Source organism: Microcaecilia unicolor, chromosome 3, assembly GCF_901765095.1.
Source record: "Microcaecilia unicolor chromosome 3, aMicUni1.1, whole genome shotgun sequence".
NCBI classification, from domain to species: Eukaryota; Metazoa; Chordata; class Amphibia; order Gymnophiona; family Siphonopidae; genus Microcaecilia; species Microcaecilia unicolor.
In genome coordinates, this window is record NC_044033.1 from 44,442,667 (window position 1) to 44,460,309 (window position 17,643).

At 43.4% G+C, this 17,643-nt stretch overlaps 1 protein-coding gene across 1 annotated transcript in view; it reads left to right on the forward strand.

The window, feature by feature from the left end:
• The window catches only part of EML6 (EMAP like 6), a 744,128-nt gene that overhangs the window by 327,427 nt on the left and 399,058 nt on the right, over positions 1–17,643 (forward strand). Inside the window, 1 exon segment of the mRNA XM_030195849.1 lies at positions 5,827–5,920. Coding sequence (XP_030051709.1) covers positions 5,827–5,920 — 94 coding nt within the window.

The window sequence follows — 17,643 nt, forward strand, 5'->3', positions numbered from 1 at the left end:
TTTGCTTAAGACTTGAGAGTCTACTGGTAAAGCTTCTGCTTGAGGATGGTTTATGCTGGCTGTTTAAGCTACTCTACACTTTGCCTAGAACAATACAATATATATGGACCCATAAATATGGATTTTAGTGGAATGTGCTAAATACATAATTGTTTGAAAGTCTTACAAATAGTGACCACCACTCCATTGATTGATTAGTGGTGTGCTGGGTACATTGCAATTTGTATTGCACTGTTACTAGGTTTAGGCTGACATAGACCAATTCACAAGAAAAGATTAACCTAGGAGAATTTTCTTTATCCTTTTTCCTTATGAAGTTGAAGTTCATTGCACAACATGGAAAATTTAAATACTATAATTAAGAAATAACCTCAAGTGAATTGTACGTTGTGTGACATGATAATTGTCTCCAGATGCACAGTGAATATAGCATTGCAGAACAAAGCTGATGTGAAAAGAATATGCAGAACATTAGGATGAAGTTGTCTATTTTTGAAAAAGACTAGTTTTTTTTCTGCATTAAATTATATGGATTTGAGAGAAAAATTCAAGTTTGTTGTAGATTTATGAAATACAGAATTTATATAGTGTTAGGTAATCAGATACCAACTTATTCATAAAAGTGCAGTTAAAAGATTAAAAAGCAGGTCTGACATGTATGCAGAATTTTGTATGTTTATAAGAGAGTTGACTACAATGTGGACTTGTCTATTATTCCAGTTTATCTATATCTCTAATATATAAACTCAGGGCTAGAGAATGGTTCAATCCATGCTAAATATTAACTATTCTTCTCCGAGGACAAGCAGGCTGCTTATTCTCACATGTGGGTAGACGTCCGCATCGGCCCAGGAACCGACATTTTGCCACAGCAAAAAAACAAAAAATGTTTTGCTGGATTCTTCTGGCGTGTGTGCAGCCTGGACTGACTTCCTGCCCACCGTGCGAACATGTACCTCAGTTTTTCTTTTTCCGCGACGAGGTGCAGCAGGTTTTTTCCTGTGCTCCTTGTTTGCCCCAGGAAAGAGTCTTGTGTCTTTTTCGCTTTTTTTGCGTTTACGCATCAGTTTTCTTCTTTGATTGTTAAAAAAAAAAGTATTAGGATTTCCTGTTGTACTTTCACTTAGTTCTTTAATCCAAGTTAAAGTTTTCTTTCTTTTTCGATGCAGCCGGTTTTAGGCCGCATGGTCGGGTTTCTCCCCTTTTTTTGTGCCCCTTTTATTTTGGCACAATCGAGTCCTTTAATTTCACTGAGGCCATTTTTCCTTCCATGTCATTGAGGACACCCAGCGGCTTCAAATGTTGTACTCGGTGCAGCCGGACCATTCCTGGTATATCCGGTGCCTTGGGTCCGACCACAGCCCAGCTGCTTGTAATCTGTGTCTTCGTATGAAGAAACGGACCCAAGTAGCTCGAGAAGCCCAATGAGAGAAACCTTTTGGGGCTTGGTCTGGTCCTTTGATGTCGACATCGGTACTGAAGTCGGCGGCGACATCAAGGGAAGCATCGACGTCAGGAGCAGAGGTAATGGCTGCTGAGAGATCAAGTCGTGCTGGGAGCAGTGAGGCATCGAGTGGGTCTCTACCTGCCTCGAGGCCTCCTGCTATGCAGGTCCCCCGGGACCAACCATCGTCAGACCCGACCCTGAGGAGACGTGAGGATTCCCCATTGTCCTCATTGGTACTGAAGAGTCTCGATGGGCATTGAGCAAAGGCAAAGAAGCACCGTCATCGATATCCTTAGACACACGGTGCCGGGAGCTCCATGGTGTCGAGGGATTTCGCACCCAAGAAGCATCGGCTCCGAGAGGATCGCTTTTCCTCTATACAGGAGGTGCCGAAGCACCAGTCTCTTAGCAGGCCGGTACCTTCACCTGAGCCTCAGCAGATTTTGCCACCAGCTGTTCCACCGACCCCGCAGCGTTCTCCGAATGCGCCTCTCGATGAGCACATCCGGGCCCTGCTTCCAGAACCTCTGGAAGGACTGATGCATCAGTCTCCGGTGTTGGGGGTGCTTGCGCCTTCCTTACCGCCTGCTTCTGCGGCATCTGGACCTTCGCCTGCGGTGAGGTCCCTGTCCTCAGTGCTGCTTGCCACCCATTTCAACTCCCCTTCGACGTCGGTGGAGGAAGCTTTGTTGCAGTCCATGTTGGCATCAGCCTCTCGTCATCGCCATCGAGGACGTCGATCCTGGGCGTCGAGGCAAGCTCAATCTCGGAGTTCCCTAAGAGAGGTATTATCCGATTCTGAAGAGGAGCATTCGTGGGAGTCAGAGGGAGATCCCAGATACTTTTCTTCTGATCAGTCGTATGGGATTTCCTGTCAACCTTCCGCTCCACCTGAAAGGAGACAGTCTCCTTCTGAAAGTCTTTCCTTTACATCTTTTGTCCAGGAAATGGCTACGGCTATTCCATTCCCTATGGAGGTTGAGGATGAGCCCAGGGCTGAGATGCTCAAGGTCCTGGCCTATGCTTCTCCACCTAAGGAGGCTGTGACGGCTCCTCTACATAAGGTACTGAAGGAAGTCCTTATGCGGAACTGGTCGTTCCACCTCTGTCTGGCTCCGTGATCCTGAAGAATGCTGATTCCCATTATCGGATCCACAGTGAACTGTATATTATGAGCACAGCCATTAACTATGAACCATGGTTGATGAGGTCTCAGTTACCCCACAATTCTATGGTGGTGGACTCCGCCCTCAAAAGAGCCAAGAGTACTAGAGACTATGCCTTGGCGCCCCCAGACAGAGAAGCTAGGACCTTGGATTCTTTTGGGAGGAAGACATGTCAGGCAGCTATACTCGCTGCCCGTATCCAATTTTACCACCTCTTCACGAGCGTCCACTTGCGGAACTTGGTGAGGCAGCTGTATAGCTTGGTTTATGCCCTCCCTCCGGAGCAGGCCGAGCCTTTTCGCCAGGTGGTCAGGCAGCAGAAGGCGTGTCGTAAATTTCTCGCCAGGGGCACCTACAACTCTTTTGATGTGGCATCCAGAATTGCTGCTCAAGGTATAATGATGTGCAGACTCTCATGACTGCATGTCTCTGACCTGGATCATTCAGTCCAGCAGTTGATGGCGGATGTACCTTACCGGGGGGACAACCATTTTGGTGAAAAAGTAGAAGATGTTGTTGACCAGATCAAGAAGCATAATGATGCTATGGGTTATCTCTTCCGTCGGGCGCCTTCTGCTACAACCTCCTCATCTTGTAGGTTTTTTTGGGGGGGAAGAGAAGTGCTTCCTATTCCTGTGCTAGGCGTAGGTACACTCTGGCTTCTCGACAGTCTAGTCAGGCTCAGCCCCAGCGCGCTCGTTCTCGTCAGCAGCGTGCACCTAAGGCCTTGCTGCTCCCCAGCAAAAGCAAGTGACAAACTTTTGACTGGCTTCAATTAAGCATAGCCACTGTAAACGTGTCCATTCCGGATGACTTGCTGGTTGGAGGGAAGTTAATGTTTTTTCACCAAAGGTGGCCTCTCATAACCTCCAACTGGTGGGTTCTTCAAATAGTCCGGTTAGGGTACACCCTCAATCTGGAATCCAAACCTCCAAATTGCCCACTGGGAGCTCATTCTTACAGCTCCTAGCACAAGCAGGTACTTGCAGAGAAACTCTCCGCCCTTTTAATGGCCCATGTGGTCGAACCCGTTCCAGCAGGGGAAGGAGGGCTGGGATTCTATTCCAGGTACTTCCTTGTGCAAAAGAAAACAGGGGGGATGAGTCCCATCCTAGACCTAAGGGCCCTGAACAAATCAGGATGGTTTTCCTAGGCACCCTTCTTCCCATGATTCAGGAGAACCGTTGACTATGCTCTCTGGACTTAAAGGATGCTTACACACACATCTCAATACTTCCAGCTCACAGGAAGTATCTTCGATTTCGGCTGGGAACACAGCACTTTCAGTACCGTGTACTGCCTTTTGGCCTGGTGTCTGTGCCCAGAGTGTTTACAAAGTGTCTAGCAGTAGTTGCAGCGTCGCTATGCAGACTGGGAGTGCATCTATTTCCTTATCTTGATGATAGGCTGGTGAAGTAGGCAAAAGCAGCATGTTCGTGGAAGTAAAGCAGAGCGTGCAGGAACTGGTAGCCGAGAGCTTACCCACACAGCGCGCATAAGACTTAGTAGGCTCAGACATCTTATATAATAAAACTCACCCTCAACGTTCTGAAGACACTGACATCACTTCCGTCACTTTCTTCAAGACGGGTTTCGAAGGGTTCGTGGTGGTGAAGCCACCGCAATCGCCAAGTCTCGGGGCCCCGCCCTCTCATCAAACGTGATGAGGTTGAGGGCTGAGCAATGGCGTACAGTGCGTTCAGGAGGTGCCGAGCAATGGCGTCAGAACGACAAAGGGGTCAGTAGGTAGGGAGGGAGGGAGGGAGAAGGGGGGGGGGGTGTTGGGGAGGAAAACCTTTGCTGGCGCCCGTTTCATTTGCTCCAGAAACAGGCCTCTTTTACTAGTAGAGAATAATAAGTATACTCACAGAAAACAGCCAGTCTCGTGACCTCCAAAGGAGGAGAGAAGGGAAGACTGAGATAAATAAGTAGAAAGTGGCAACGGGGATCAGGGAGGGACCTAGACCAAGGTTTACACCTGAGACACAGGCTATTCTGAACCCCAAACTCAACTGAACCTGCAAGCAGGACAGGAGGCCACACAGAAGTCACCATCACACACAGGAGTTGCTATCCTGCCTGCTGAAGAGGAGTTTATTTTTTTCTCATAGACAAAAAAAATGGTAAAAAAAACTTTTAGTTCAAAATGCTTTATTTCATTCAGCTCAAACCTCTTCTCTGTTATTCATTTTTCAATACAATTAGTTTGTAAATGGGGGCACCTTGTAAGTCAAAATCTCAAGTAGTTTAAGCCAGTTATCTTCCAAGAAGGCAATCAGGGTCAGTCTCTCGATCAGTACCTATAAATTTGAAAACTGGCAATCTACAAAATAATTTTATTATGTTGTTAACTCTTAATTTTCACTATAAAGCATTAATTCCTTCACATGAATTTGTCTCTTTGCTTTTAATCGTGATGGAGACATTCACTTTTTTCTGCTCATCTAGGTGTGGTAAAGTTCCCTGTCAGTTCCTAATAAGACTGTATTTGTATGGTTGATGAAAGCTTGAAGATAACCTCACTTAAGACAATTTCCCATGATTAGTTAGCCTTTCATCCTCTGATGAAAGCTTGAGGATAACCTCACTTAAGACAATTTCCCATGATTAGTTAGCCTTTGATGAAAGCTTGAAGATAGCCTAATTTAAGACAATTTTCCATGATTAGTTAGCATTTCATCCTCTTTATTAATCTATTAGCATTTCTATAGTTTTGATTTCTTGATACCCCTTTTTTTTGAATGCACAGTGGTGCAGGAAAAGCATCAATAAGTTGCTAACATCATTATTTAAAGCACTGGATGATTTTGTTTTGTATATTTACATTGGGATTATGATACCCATTGTTTCTATAGTATCTTTCCCACTGAAATTGGAGGAGTGGCCTAGTGGTTAGAGTGGTGGACTTTGGTCCTAGGGAACTGGGTTTGATCCCCACTGCAGGCACAGGCAGCTCCTTGTGACTCTGGGCAAGTCACTTAACCCTCCATTGCCCCAGGTACAAATAAATACCTGTATGTAATATATAAGCCGCATTGAGCCTGCTATGAGTGGGAAAGCGCGGAGTACAAATGTAATAAAAATAAAAAACATACCAGAGTACCCACCTGGTTGTGAAGTGACATAAGAAGTGGTTCCTCAGTTGTGCAGTCTTGTATAATGAATGTGCCAGTCTAAGTCTTGTAAACTGACTTCTTTGTGTTTTTTTAACAGCTGATGGCAAATGTTTGGTGTCTGTTGGTTTAGATGATAATCATACCATTGTATTTTGGGAATGGAAAAAGGGAGAAAAGATAGCAACAACAAGGTAAGAATGATATAAGTAGATTTGGTACATGTTAAAAATATATGCTATTTAAAGGCTCAATGTTTTACTGTACATTATTCTTTATTTCATTGGTCTTATCGGAGGGAGAGGACAACCTGTTAGTGCTTCCAAGTCATTAGATCTAACTAGTTAATCTCGGTCCTGTTCTTCAGATTCGTGAGAGATATTTATTGCTGGCTGAGTCACAAAAGACAATTTTTAAAGTTATTTATGCAGGTTAAAAAAACATTTTACTAGTATTATTCAGCTGTTTGAAAATTTCCCTCCCTCATTACAGGTAAAAGTTCATGCACTGTCCCAAAATGTGCAGAGTTTTACCTGCACTGAGAAAAAGCATTCCCAAGGATATGTTTAGGTTGAGGAAGACAAAATAGAAGCATAGATGGCATTTTAAAACTTTTCCATGTAACTTTCCATCAAAAAACCTACTTGCAGAAAAAACAAGTGTGAGTAACCACATACCCTTTATACCCACAGCAAGAGAAAGTACACTTCTACTCTTGCTTTGAAAATTGGTGCAGGTGTAAAGGATTTGTCAGTAAAAAGTTTTCATGGTCTCTGTCTCCATGCATATAGTTTGAAAACTGCACCCACAATATAGCAAAATATCACAGCGAACAACGATCATATAAACATGTACCCCCGATATTCAACTGGCGGTGGTCAGCGTTTTAAAAAAAAATGCTGATTATTGCCGGCTAAATTATTCCCCAATATTCAGTGCCAGGCCATGTCCAGGCACTGAATATCAAGAATAAATTTTGGGTGGCGGGTCCAGCCGATATTCAGCTAGGGCCCTCATAACTTTGTTTTTGGTTCCAAAATAAAAAAAGAGCCCCCCCCCCCCCCGACAGGGATCCCCTGACAATGTCTCCTCTTTCTCTTCCCCCTCTCCTCAGCCTGCATCAAGACTCCTTCCCCCCAGCCATGCAGTTAGGCCCTCCCCCTGGGCTTACCTGTATCCTTGATGGCCCAGCAGGGTTGTGTAGTACCGCGAGCTGCCATAAGAGGTTGTGGCAGACAATTTAGAGAGGTGCCGCAAGGGGCAAGAGCGATGGGGCTGTACTACTGCCCCCAACAACCCTATGGACCACCAGGGATACAGTTAGGCCCAGGGGGCAGGAGGGGTTTTGGGGGCTTTTTTTTTTAAGGGAAAAAAAAAGTTATGCAGGTGCTGGCCATATATTCAGAGCTGGCACTCACATAACTAAGCGGCTAAATTAATCTATTTAGCTATGTGGTTGCTGGCACTGAATATTGCCAGCACTCGCATAACCTGGGGCTCCTCCCCAGTGTCTCTCCCAATGCTGCCTCTGACCTGCCCATTTTTAGTTGGCGGTTTGAGGTAAAATTCAGTGGCACTCTCTAGTTAAGTGCCGCTAAATATCCCCACTTGGGCAGCAGGAAGTGATTTAAGTGGGCAGGAGAGACTTTGAATATTAGCCCCATAGAAACAAAATGGGAGAAGCCATTGAAAAGTCAGGACCTGTGTGTCACATAACTTTTTTACTTTTATGATATAATCAAACAATGTTGCTCACCTGTAATAGATGTTTTCCATAGACAGCAGGATTAAAAGGACCTAAGTAGATGATATCATAGAAGTGCTCTCCCAGTTCAGAACTCAGTGTAAAGTTCTGGGCATGTGCGACCCTTCCTGTACGCAGCAGTTTTCTCAGCTCCTCAGTTCCAATGCTCAGGCAGTGAGACAACTCTCGAGGAGGCAGGAGGGATTGTGTACCCTATTAGTCCTTCTGTCTGTGGAAAACACCTGCTACAGCTAAGCAACATATGCTTTTTTTCTAGGTACACAAGTGAGTGACTTCCAAGCTTAGAGCTGTTCAAAATTGAATTATCTTTGTCTTTCTGATCAGCCTGCACAAACAAATGTTAGTTTATAAGAACAGTTTGGCCAGCACTGCTCGACCAAAGGCACTGTTCATTGCTGATGCCTGGATCAAGCATTATTATACAGTGAACATATAAGCAAGGTCCAGGTAGCTGCCTTGCAGATACTGTTGTACTCAAGGAGGTAGACTTCGAGAGGGCTACCAGTGTTGCTATAGCTGTAATTTGGTGAGACTTGACCTTGGAGCTGAGAGGCATATTGGCTTGTTCATAGCGGAGTTGTATGCAAGAGGCTAGCCAGTTTGCTAGAATTCGTTCTTTTTCACAACTGGCATACCAGTCTTATTTGGATCAAAAGACACAAATAGTTGGGTTGACTTCCTCAAAGATGCAGTTCATTATACATAGCAATCTAGAACACATTTACAATCCAGAGTATGAAGGCCTCTTTGTCTTTGTTGTTAATTCCACTAAGGCTTTGGACAATTGCAACAAAGAAGTTATTTTTTAGATCATTTACAATTATTTTATTTATTTATTTATTTATTGCATTTGTATCCCACATTTTCCCACCTCTTTGCAGGCTCAATGTGGCTTACAATACAATACAATTACTGTAAAATCCTTGTATTAAGTCAGACTAACATAGTAGATGACGGCAGAAAAAGACCTGCACGGTCCATCCAGTCTGCCCAACAAGATAACTCATATTTGCTGCTTTTTGTGTATACCCTACTTTGATTTGTACCTGTACTCTTCAGGGCACAAACTGTATAAGTCTGCCCAGCACTATCCCCGCCTCCCAAACACCAGCCCCTCCTCCCAACCACCTGCTCTGGCACAGACCGTATAAGTCTGCCCAGCACTATCCTCACCTCCCAACCTCCAGCCCTGCCTCTCAACCACCGGCTCTGGCACAGACCGTATAAGTCTGCCCAGCACTATCCTCACCTCCCAACCACCAGCCCTGCCTCCCAACCACCGGCTCTGGCACAGACCGTACAAGTCTGTCCAGCACTATCCCCGCCTCCCAACCACCAGTCCCACTGCCCACCACCGGCTCTGGCACAGACCGTATAAGTCTGCCCAGCACTATCCCCGCCTCCCAACCACCAGCCCCACCTCCCGATCTTGACTAAGCTCCTGAGGATCCATTCCTTCGGCACAGGAATGTAATAGTTTTTCTTGGAGAACAAGCAGTCCTGTTATTCTCACAAGTGGGTGACGCCGACCTTGTTGCCCAGTCCAGGACTTATAACAAGCATAAGCAGAGCTTTGTGGAGCGTGAGACACGCTCCACCACTCATACGCAAGTGCCTTCCTGCCCACCGCAAGAACATTTTTTTTACTGTCTCCTCACGCTGCTCGGTCCAAAGAGCTTCTTTTTGTGCTTTCTGGCATTTTTTCTGCCTTTATTGTGTTCCTGTTTGTGGAACCCCCCTCTTATTTTGTTCCTTTATTCTTTTAGTTTCTTTTATTCCCTGGTTTTAAGTTTCCTTGTTTTTCTGTCATCATTTGGCCGTTTTAGGCCTTGACTTCGACCAGGTTCTTCCTGTTTATTTTTCTGGTTCCATGCCCCTTTTTCAGGCACCATCACTTCGTTTAATTTAGCCTCAGAAGTTTTTCCGTCCTTGTCCCTGAAGGTTCCCAGTGGCTTCAAGCGCTGTACCCATTGCAATCGGAGAATCTTTGGGAAAGAAACCCATTCTTGGTGTCTTCAGTGTCTTGGGACCAACCACAGCCCGGCTAATTATGTACTCTGTTTTCGTATGAAGAAGAGAACTCAGGTTTGATAGGAACATGATAGGAACATGTTTTATAGAGTGAAATATCAGGGCTGCCTTTCTGGCTCATGGAGAGCTATCTGTGTGGTACTGCAGAATTCCCCACTGTCCCCAATTCTGTTTAATATGTTGATGTGTTCTCTAGATAGATTTTTCTGCAGTTTAAAAGTAAATTAGTACATTTTTGCAGATGACATTACACTGCATATCCCAGTGAACAACAAGGAGTTAGTTCCAATTATGTTAATCCAGAATTGTATGGATGTGATGGAAACATGGGCTTATAATTTTTGCTTGAAGCTAAATGCTGAAAAGACTAAAATGATGTGGCTGGGGTCAGCGACACACCACTGCTGAATAATAACACCTTTTATTTTAAAATGTTTAGCCTGAAGAATGAGTCAAGTCTGAAAGTGCTTGGGGTACTACTTGACCCTATGTTATTTGAGAAGCAGGTCAACTGTCTAGCCCAAAAACTTTGTGGGAGGCTAAGACAATTAAGAAGAAATCGAAAATATCTCTGTCAATTTGGTTTAGAAGTACAAGTACTAGTTTTAAGTCAGCTTGACTACTGTAATCTGTTATATGTTGGTTGTTCAAGGCTAGTGGTTTGTCATTTATAGACATTCCAAAATATGGCAGTGAGATTGATCTGTCAGGCTTCAAAATGGGATAGCATAACCCCTTTGTTAAGGCAATTACATTGACTTCTATGGAGGCAAGATCATCGTTTAAACTATGTGTGTGGGTCTACAATGTGCCAGCAGTAGTTCTACCCCCAGCACGTGCCAGTTCCAGTGCTACAGAAAATCAGACTTGATTTTCTTAGTGCAGGGGTTACCTGGCGGTAATCGGCTTCAGTTGTCTGGTAGTCTACCACCACAGAGAGGAAGACACAAATATGATGATGGAGATGTTCAGCCCCATTATTTCTTTGAGCTATTGACATAACCATGTAGAACATACAATTTTCCAAGTCATAAGAAGGATCCTGACAGCCAAAGCAGAATGGATGTAAATCTTCAAGGTGAAGGTTTTCCATATAAGAGGGCACATCTCAAGAGATGATATTCTGTAAAAAATAAATGAACTTTGTCACAATACTTGAATCACTAATAGTCTTGAAAACTGTCATAGTATACTGAAAAAAATAAATACAAACTAACAATTTTTTTTGTTGGGAGAGCTTTGTCATATTAATATGTCAGATGTTGATTGAGGTATCACTGTTGCAGGGTCTTTTAGAAGCAGGGAGATCCTGGAATCTCTACAGGCGGAGCTATTCCTGCAGTTCATAATGGAACCCATGCAAGATGGGACTATACTGGACTTAGTGCTTACTAATGGGGAGAGTGTTTCTAATATTATAGTAGATCATCTGGAATCCAGTGGTCACCAGATGGTGTGGTTTAATAATAGGTGTGGAGAGGGTTCATTCAAAAGTGAAGGTTCTAGACTTCAAAAAACCTAATTTTCCAGATAGATTACCTCAAGGAAATGTTGTCTGGGAGCATCTGGAAGACTTGGAAAGCAGTGGGCAAAACTGAAAGGAGCTATTGTAAGGGCAACAAACCTTTTTGCAAGGACGTCGGTGCCGGGCAAAATGGTAGAGACTATTATTAAGAATAAAATTACAGAGCATATTCAAAAGCATGGATTAAAGAGACAAAGTCAACATGGATTTAGTGAAGAGAAATCTTGCCTCACCAATCTACTGCATTTCTTTGAAGGGGTGAACAAACATGTGGATAAAGGTGAGCCGGCTGATATTGTGTATCTGGATTTTCAGAAGGCGTTTGACAAAGTACCTCATGAAAGATTCCAGAGGAAATTGGAGAGTCACGGGATAGGAGGTAGTGTTCTATTGTGGATTAAAAACTGGTTAAAAGATAGAAAACAGAGAGTAGGGTTAAATGGTCATTATTCTCAATGAAGAAGGATAGTTAGTGGGGTTCCCCAGGGCTCTGTGCTGGGACCGCTGCTTTATAACATATTTATACATGACCTAGAGATGGGAGTAACTAGTGAGGTAATTAAATTTGCTGATGACACAAAGTTATTCAAAATCGTTAATTTGCAGGAAGATTGTGAAAAATTACAAGAGGACCTTAGGGGACTGGGAGACTGGGCATCTAAATGGCAGATGACGTTTAATGTGAGCAAGTGCAAAGTCATGCATGTGGGAAAGAGGAACCCGAATTATAGCTACATCATGCAAGGCTCCACGTTAGGAGTCACGGACCAAGAAATGGATCTAAGTGTCGTCGTTGATGATACGTTGAAACCTTCTGCTCAGTGTGCTGCTGCGGCTAAGAAAGCAAATATAATATTAGGTATTATTAGGAAAGGAATGGAAAACAAAAATGAGGATGTTATAATGCCTTTGTATCGCTCCATTGTGCGACTGCATCTCGAATATTGTGTTCAGTTCTGGTCACTGCATCTCAAAAAAGATATAGTGGAATTAGAAAAGGTGCAGAGAAGGGCGACAAAAATGATAAAGGGGATGGGACGACTTCCCTCTGAGGAAAGGCTAAAGCGGCTACTGCTCTTCAGCTTGGAGAAAAGGCGGCTGAGGGGAGATATGATAGAGGTCTTTAAAATAATGAGTGGAGTTGAACGGGTAGATGTGAAGCATCTGTTCACGCTTTCCAAAAATACTAGGACTATGGGGCATGCGATGAAGCTACAATGTAGTAAATTTAAAATGAATCGGAGAAAATGTTTCTTCACTCAACGTAGAGGAGTGTGGTAGCCGTGTTAGTCCACTCTTAAGGTTATCAATAGAAATCAAACAAAATAAAACATGGAAAAGAAAATAAGATGATACCTTTTTTATTGGACATAACTTAATACATTTCTTGATTAGCTTTCGAAGGTTGCCCTTCTTTGTCAGATCGGAAATAAGTAAATGTGCTAGCTGACAGTGTATATAAGTGAAAACATTCAAGCATTACTATGACAGTCTGACAGGGTGGGAGGATGGGAGTGGGTAGGAGGTATGCATGGGGACATCAAAGCATATCATTGATATTCTAACAGGATGGGTGTGGATAGGTGAGGGGTGGGGAGATCAACAGAGACATACAGCTTTATGGTTTATAATGGGCTAGGAACCCCAGATCCTTGTTAAGTCCTTTCTGTTGGGTGTTAAAATATTCAATCATTCTGACTTCAAAGGTCTTCACTCAACGTGGAATTCGTTGCCAGATAATGTGGTAAAGGTGGTTAGCTTAGCGGAGTTTTAAAAAGGTTGGACGGCTTCCTAAAGGAAAAGTCCATAGACCATTATTAAATGGACTTGGGGGAAATCCACTATTTCTGGGGTAAGCAGTATAAAATGTTTTGTACTTTTTTGGGATCTTGCCAGGTATTTGTGACCTGGATTGGCCACTGTTTGAAACAGGATGCTGGGCTTGATGGACCTTTGGTCTTTCCCAGTATGGCAATACTTATGTACTTATGTAAAGTAAATAAAAGTAAGAGGAAGGAGGCCACTTTAGTTCCAAAAGTAGTAGTTGAAAAGGTAAGGAAAAAGAGGTTAACCTTTATAAATTACAAGAGATTGCAAAAAGAGGAAGACAGGCCACAATATCTGGAAATGCTAAGAGAAGCTGGTAGAGTAGTCAGGAAAGCAAAGATACAAATAGAAGAAAAAAATAGCCAATATGGTATAATGAGGGGAGGGGAGGGGGGCAATACTTTTTTTTTTAATTTAAATTTGTTAGTGATAGGAGGAAGTGCAAAAGTGGCATTGTGAGACTCAAAAGTGAAGGGTAGGAATATTTTAGAAGCTGATAAAAATAAGGCGGAATTGCTTAACAGATATTTCTGTTCTGTGTTCATAGCTGAAGGGCCGGGAGCAGGACTGCAGAAGACAAACACAAATAGGAATGGAGGAGTAGTAGTCCCTGAATGATTTTCAGAGGACTGTGTTCATGAGGAGCTGGCTAAACTAAAGGTAGACAAAGTGATTGGGCCAGATGGCATACATCCGAGGGTAGTCAAGGAACTTAGGGAAGTTCTAGCGGCTGCTGGCAGTGGTCCTGGATGACTGGAAACGAACATATGTGGTCCCTCTCCACAAAAGTGGAAGTAAGGAAGAGGTTAGGAATTACAGACCATTAAGTCTGGTATCCAATGGATTACAGGTCCTGAAGTAACATGGTTTCTCTAGAGGCAGGTCTTGTCAGACAAATCTGATTAATTTCTTTGACTGGGTGACCAGAAAGTTGAATGAAGGGAGTGTGCTAGATGTGGTGTATTTAGATTTTAGCAAAGCCTTGGACAGCATTCCACGTAGATAACTAATAAATAAACGGAGTGCTTTCTGTATGGACCCTAAAGTGACTGACTGGGTTAGGAACTGGTTGAGTGGAAGGCAACAGAAGATAGTGGTAAATGGAACTTATTCTGAGGAAAACATAGTAACATAGTAGATGATGGCAGAAAAAGACCTGCACAGTCCATCCAGTCTGCCCAACAAGATAAACTCACATGTGCTACTTTTTGTGTATACCTTACCTTGATTTGTACCTGTCCTTTTCAAGGCACAGACTGTATAAGTCTGCCCAGCACTATCCCCGCCTCCAAACCACCAGCCCCGCCTCCCACCACCGGTTCTGGCACAGACCGTATAAGTCTGCCCAGCACTATCCCCGCCTCCAAACCACCAGTCCCGCCTCCCACCACCGGCTCTGGCACAGACCGTATAAGTCTGCCCAGCACCATCTCCGTCTCCCGCCACCGGCTTTGCCACCCAATCTCGTCTAAGCTCTTTAGGATCCATACCTTCTGAGCAGGATTCCTTTATGTTTATCCCACGCATGTTTGAATTACGTTACCGTTTTCATTTCCACTACCTCCCGCGGGAGGGCATTCCAAGCATCCACTACTCTCTCCGTGAAAAAATACTTCCTGACATTTTTCTTGAGTCCGCCCCCCTTCAATCTCATTTCATGTCCTCTCGTTCTACCGCCTTCGCATCTCCGGAAAAGGATGTTACTAGTGGTGTGCTGCAAGGTGTGGTTCTTGGTCCGGTTCTTTTTAACATTTTTGTAAGGGATATTGCTAAAGAGCTGTCTAGTAAGGTTTGCTTCTTTGTGGTTGATACCAAAATATGCAATACGTTAGATACCCCTGATGGTGTGGATAACTTGAGAAAGGACTTAGTGAAGCTAGAGGAATGGCAATGACACTACTAGAGTGGCTCTTCTGTGTATATTACCCTGAGAGAGCTTCAAAAAGCAGAAATGTCTAAGTTGTCAGTGATCACCAAGGGATCCATCCTACCTTCCTCTTCACTCCCCTCCAGTCTTCCAAAGGGGATGTAAGTGATATCAGAAATACCTAACATGTCCACCTGTGGGATCTTCAGCATTTCTCACAGTTTTTGTGGAGAAGCAAATCTAATCTTTGAGAAATTAAGCAATCTTAAATTCTTCCCTTTATACACATTTTCTAATGCTCCAGTCTTGCTATAAAAACCAAACTTCCCTTAATATGTACACCTCTCTTCTTGCACACACAATTTGAAGAGCAACCACTTGAATGCTCAACAATTTTAAGTATTCTAAGCATCCAATCATGCCATTGTGATCCTTTAATTTAGCTACTGCTTCGTGGAGGGGGGGAAAGCTACAGTTCGATTCATGAAATCCCATAGAGAGTTAAGTCCTTATCTTTCCATCCCAAATGTATTCCAGAAGAACTTTTCTAGGGCCTACCAATGCTCTCACCATTGGAATCAGGATTTCCTCTTATCAGGGGAAGAGTAGATGGGCTAAATTGAGTTTAGGAATCTGTGGTCCAGTGCATTCCCCTACTTTACCCTACAATCTCCTCACTGCAAGAGGGTTGGTAATTGTCCTCCTTGTACTGGCATCTCAAACCAGTATCATCCAGCTGCATCGCTTCTAAAGTGGCAACAAGGATTCACATCAAGTGAGTCGGGGGAACTTTCTCCTGGAGTGACCAAGTAGCATTTCAGACATTTCAGAGTAGTGGGGTATCATTACCTCTTGTGCTTCCATAGGTCCCTGGACCTCTGTATACTTGGACTCACAGTAAGGTTGCTGCTTTGCCTTCCTTTTCGCCATCAAACAAAGGAAGCATCCAAGAAAGAAGCATCCAAGAAAAAATAGTGATGTCAGGTGCAACTACTTGCAACCAGTGCTCATGGTCTCAGTATTATATCTTCCACTTGCACTATTTTATGTGTAAAGTTTGCAGACATTTTTGAGGTATTTTACACTTTGAACAACATGGTTAATTGCTCTTTATAAAATTGCATCAAGCATGTGGCCATTAACCCCTGGATTCTGTATGTGGTGCCTAAATTTGTGTGCCCATCTTTGGGCACAGTTCCGAGATGCACATGCAGATAAATTGGATAATGAGCTCTGAACCATCAGTGATTGGGTGCTAACAACCAATTATTGATGTTAGTTGCCACTCATAAAAAATTGTGCACACATCTGTTTGCACACTATTCTAGAAGGCATGGCGCCTAACTCCCATGGTGCGTATCTCAAAAGGAAGAATGACCATGAGGACATTGGAGGTGTTCCAAAAAGTTGCATGCAGAATTACAGAATATTGCCTAATCACGCCTAACTTGGGTGTCTGCATTTAAATCAGGTTTTAGCAGGCGTAAGTCCAGCACCCAAAAGTTAGGTACAGGATCCTCGTTAAACGCTGTTCTATATAAGGCACAAACCCTTTATAGAAAAGTGCTTAGCACGGAATTTTTCCCTGCTAAATGTGCTTTCTTTGTTTACAGTTAAACAAGTTATTAAAACATTTCTCTCTATGGCAATAGCAATTAATGGTTGTTAAAACTTTATTACATTATGTACAGATGTGGCTTACTTAGGGAATTGTTTACACCTATCCCAGTCTCGTGTTTGCCATTTGCTGGCAATAACATAGTAACATAGTAGGTGACGGCAGAGAAAGACCTGCACGGTCCATCCAGTCTGCCCAACAAGATAAACTCATATGTGCTACTTTTTGTGTATACCTGACCTTGATTTGTATCTGCCATTTTCAGGGCACAGACTGTAGAAGTCTGCCCAGCACTAGCCCCGCCTCACAACCACCAGCCCCGCCTCCCCCCACCAGCTTTGACACACAATCTCGGCTAAGCTTCTGAGGATCCATTCCTTCTGAACAGGATTCCTTTATGTTTATCCCACGCATTTTTGAATATAAATGAATCCTGTTCTGAGAAAGTGTAGTTCGGTTTGGATAATGATTTATTATGGCATAGCAAAAGCAGCAAACACAAGCATGAGATAGATATATTTTCCTAGCAGCAGATTCCTTACAAAGTCTTATCATATAAAAAATTAATACATTTTCCCTAACAAAGCCTAAATCAAAAGTATCACAAAGTCTGCCTTGTACTGGAACACCAAAGGAAAATTTCTTTGACTGACCCCAAGCCAAGAAGGAAAATAAAACTACAGCCTTACAATCTTCTTGAGCAGGAACAACGTTAGGATTTATTTCCTATGCCGGCTCCAGCCAACCCAGCCCTCTGGATGGCAAGCTAAATATGAGCCTAGAAATAAGGCCCCAGTAGCATACAGAGGAGTTGAAAATACAGTGTTCCTGAGAGCATTGCTTAGGGTGGCAGCACAAGGACAGGATGCCCCACAAAGTTTGAGGCAGGAATAATGGAACAAAAACCAGTGGGGGTAATATTCAGCCTATATATTAGTTCCTGGCTGACCCAGAAGTTAACTGGGCACCAGCTGATATTCAGACCAGTGCCCGGTTAATTCAGTGCATAAAGTTAGGACACCTGTTTTGCTGTTTTACTTTTATGCACTTACTTAGCCGGTTTGTGAACCAAATATCGCTGCTAACCAGCAAAGTTGGCGCTCTACTCTAACTCCACCCCTGTCCTGCCCCTAACCTAGCCAGTTAGGAGATGGCCAGTTAGCGATGATATTTAGTGGCACTACCCGGTTGAGTTCTGCTGAATATTGGTGGCCGGCTAACTCAACAGGGTTTAACTGGACAGGAGTCTTTTTCCTTCCTGGTTAAACTCTTTGAAATATCGAC